This window comes from Homalodisca vitripennis, unplaced genomic scaffold (genome assembly GCF_021130785.1).
Source record: "Homalodisca vitripennis isolate AUS2020 unplaced genomic scaffold, UT_GWSS_2.1 ScUCBcl_1906;HRSCAF=6110, whole genome shotgun sequence".
Taxonomy (NCBI): Eukaryota; Metazoa; Arthropoda; class Insecta; order Hemiptera; family Cicadellidae; genus Homalodisca; species Homalodisca vitripennis.
This window is the reverse complement of record NW_025778036.1, coordinates 120,047-122,179: the sequence shown is the minus strand read 5'-3', so window position 1 is coordinate 122,179 and position 2,133 is coordinate 120,047. Positions and strand designations below refer to the sequence as shown.

Below are 2,133 nucleotides of genomic sequence, written 5' to 3'. Positions count from 1 at the left end.
TGCTCGCTGCGCACTAGGTTTCGGCACAAACACTCGCGAATTACACGTATATAGTACATGAATGACACGTAGATAGTACATCAATTACACGTATATATTACATACTAGTTTGAAAAATATACAACATCAAAAACAGTTAACACTCCCCCCTCTCAGAGTAAAAATTAGAAAAAAACTATATACATCCCCACCCACCGCCAAAGTCTAAAAACTACTTATTTGCCCTCGTGATACTTATCAAAGCAACCGAGTTCACACAGAGCTGGTTCGTCAGGGCACACTGCACAATAGTATACTGTTTCCTTACGCTTGCCTTCTTGGTAGCAAACGCGGCACCTCCGGGTAACTGACTTGCCGTTTCCTTTGCGCTTCATTGATTTGGAGAGACGATGCATGCTGTTGCGAGTCGGTGTGATGAGCAGTGGGGCTTCCTTTGGAGGGAGCAGGTCTTCAAGTACACGAACTCGGAAGTCATACAGGGTCAGCCTATCTGAGTTGTACATGTTGTACAGATAAAAAGAATTTACAACAACAACCTGGAGAAAGTGCACAAAAATTTTCTTGTGCCATCGCAGGGTCTTGCGCTCACAGGGGTAATACGATACCATTTGGTCCAAGCGGTCAGTCCCCTTCATGTAAGAGTTGTAGTACATGATTGGTTTTGGCAGCGTTCGTTTTTGGTTTCTCCGGTTGGTGGTTTGGACCATCTCGTTGTCATATTGTGTGGAGATGTAGGTCACCGTCCGCTTATCCCTCCATTTTCCAATCATGACACTTTGGGCATAGTTTGCTATCGTTTCACCTTTGCCTAATGCCTTTGCCTTCACCGCTGGAGGTGTATGGAGTCTGTCGATGCGTAGGGTGCCGGTAGTGTAGGTTGAATGACGTAAAAGTTTGGATGATAAGACAAAACTATTATAAAAATTATCCATGAACAGGGAATGGCCTTTCCCCAGGAAGTCCCTCATCAGCTTCATGACGACTTTGACGGTATGACCTTTGCCACTACAAGAGTCATGACTCCCCGTGTAAACATGGAAGCGCAGCATGAGTCCCTCGGGTTCATTCAGGGAATAAATTTTGATCCCATATTTGTGGCGCTTGCCCTTTACGTACTGGCGGAAGACCAGTCTGCCACGCCACAGTACCATCTCTTCGTCGATTGTCAGTTCACGGTCGGGATAATAGATCTGTCGCATCTTATTGTTGAAATATTCAACAATATTTTGAATTTTAAAAGACCGGTTGTTAGCAGGTTCAGGGTGATCAGGGGTATCAACTCTTGAATAATGCAGACATCTCAAAATGCCAAGAAATCGATCTCGAGACATGTACTCCTTGAACATAGGAAAGTTCAACAACCGATGAGTTTTCCAATAATCGTTCAATCGATTCAATCTGACGTTGCCAGTCAACAGTAGAAGGCCTAAGAATGTTCTTAGTTCGGCCAACACTAAGTCCTTCCATTTGGTTATGCGAGACGCGGGAGTAGTGGTGGGGCCACAAAATAGTTCCAGGGCATACAAGTTGGTTTGTCTAATAATATTCTCTAAAAACACGGTGTCAAGAAGGAGATTGAACCAGTCAATTGGTTTATTGTCACCTGGAATGGGAACGAGCAAGCCAGGTTGACCAGTAAACGGCAGGTCACGTAAACCGCCAGGCGCGCCAGGTTCGCATGACGAGCATGCTCGTCAACCCGCAGTGAATGTGTTAAGCAGCTTACTAAAAGCAGTTACCCTTAGCAATACTCATACTGGCACATTGTTTCTGTTTACCTGTTGTTGACTGCTTATTGCTTAACCAAATTTAAACCTGCTTTTCATTAAATTATAAGATCCAAAAGTTATACATAAATATCAAGTAATTTCAGCAAATACTACAAAAACAAGGTTAACAATTAGTTAAAAATGGTGAAATAAATTGATTTTTACCTTTTTTATATAGTAGTTTAATTCAAAGTTTAAAGTATAGCGTACATAGAAACAAAACAGAAAGTATTATTTTTTCCTTAAGTACAATTCAAAAAAAAAGAATCAATAAAATTAGAATGTATACCTTAAGAGCGAAGATTTAATTGGGGTATTCATATAAAACACTTGTTCAAAATTAGTTAGGATTACTTACTCGTTG

The 2,133-nt window shown here is 41.4% G+C and overlaps 1 protein-coding gene across 1 annotated transcript; it reads right to left on the bottom strand.

Moving 5' to 3' along the window:
- Positions 1-215: 215 nt before the first annotated feature.
- Positions 216-1,199, bottom strand: LOC124371733 (piggyBac transposable element-derived protein 4-like). Its single transcript, XM_046830074.1, has one exon. The coding sequence runs from the start codon at positions 1,197-1,199 to the stop codon at positions 216-218; it is 984 nt and encodes a 327-aa protein (XP_046686030.1).
- Between the last annotated feature and the right edge of the window lie 934 nt (positions 1,200-2,133).

Excerpts from the sequence above, each read along its gene's own strand:
- LOC124371733 (XM_046830074.1), bottom strand. The coding sequence starts at position 1,199 with ATGCGACAGATCTATTATCCCGACCGTGAACTGACAATCGACGAAGAG.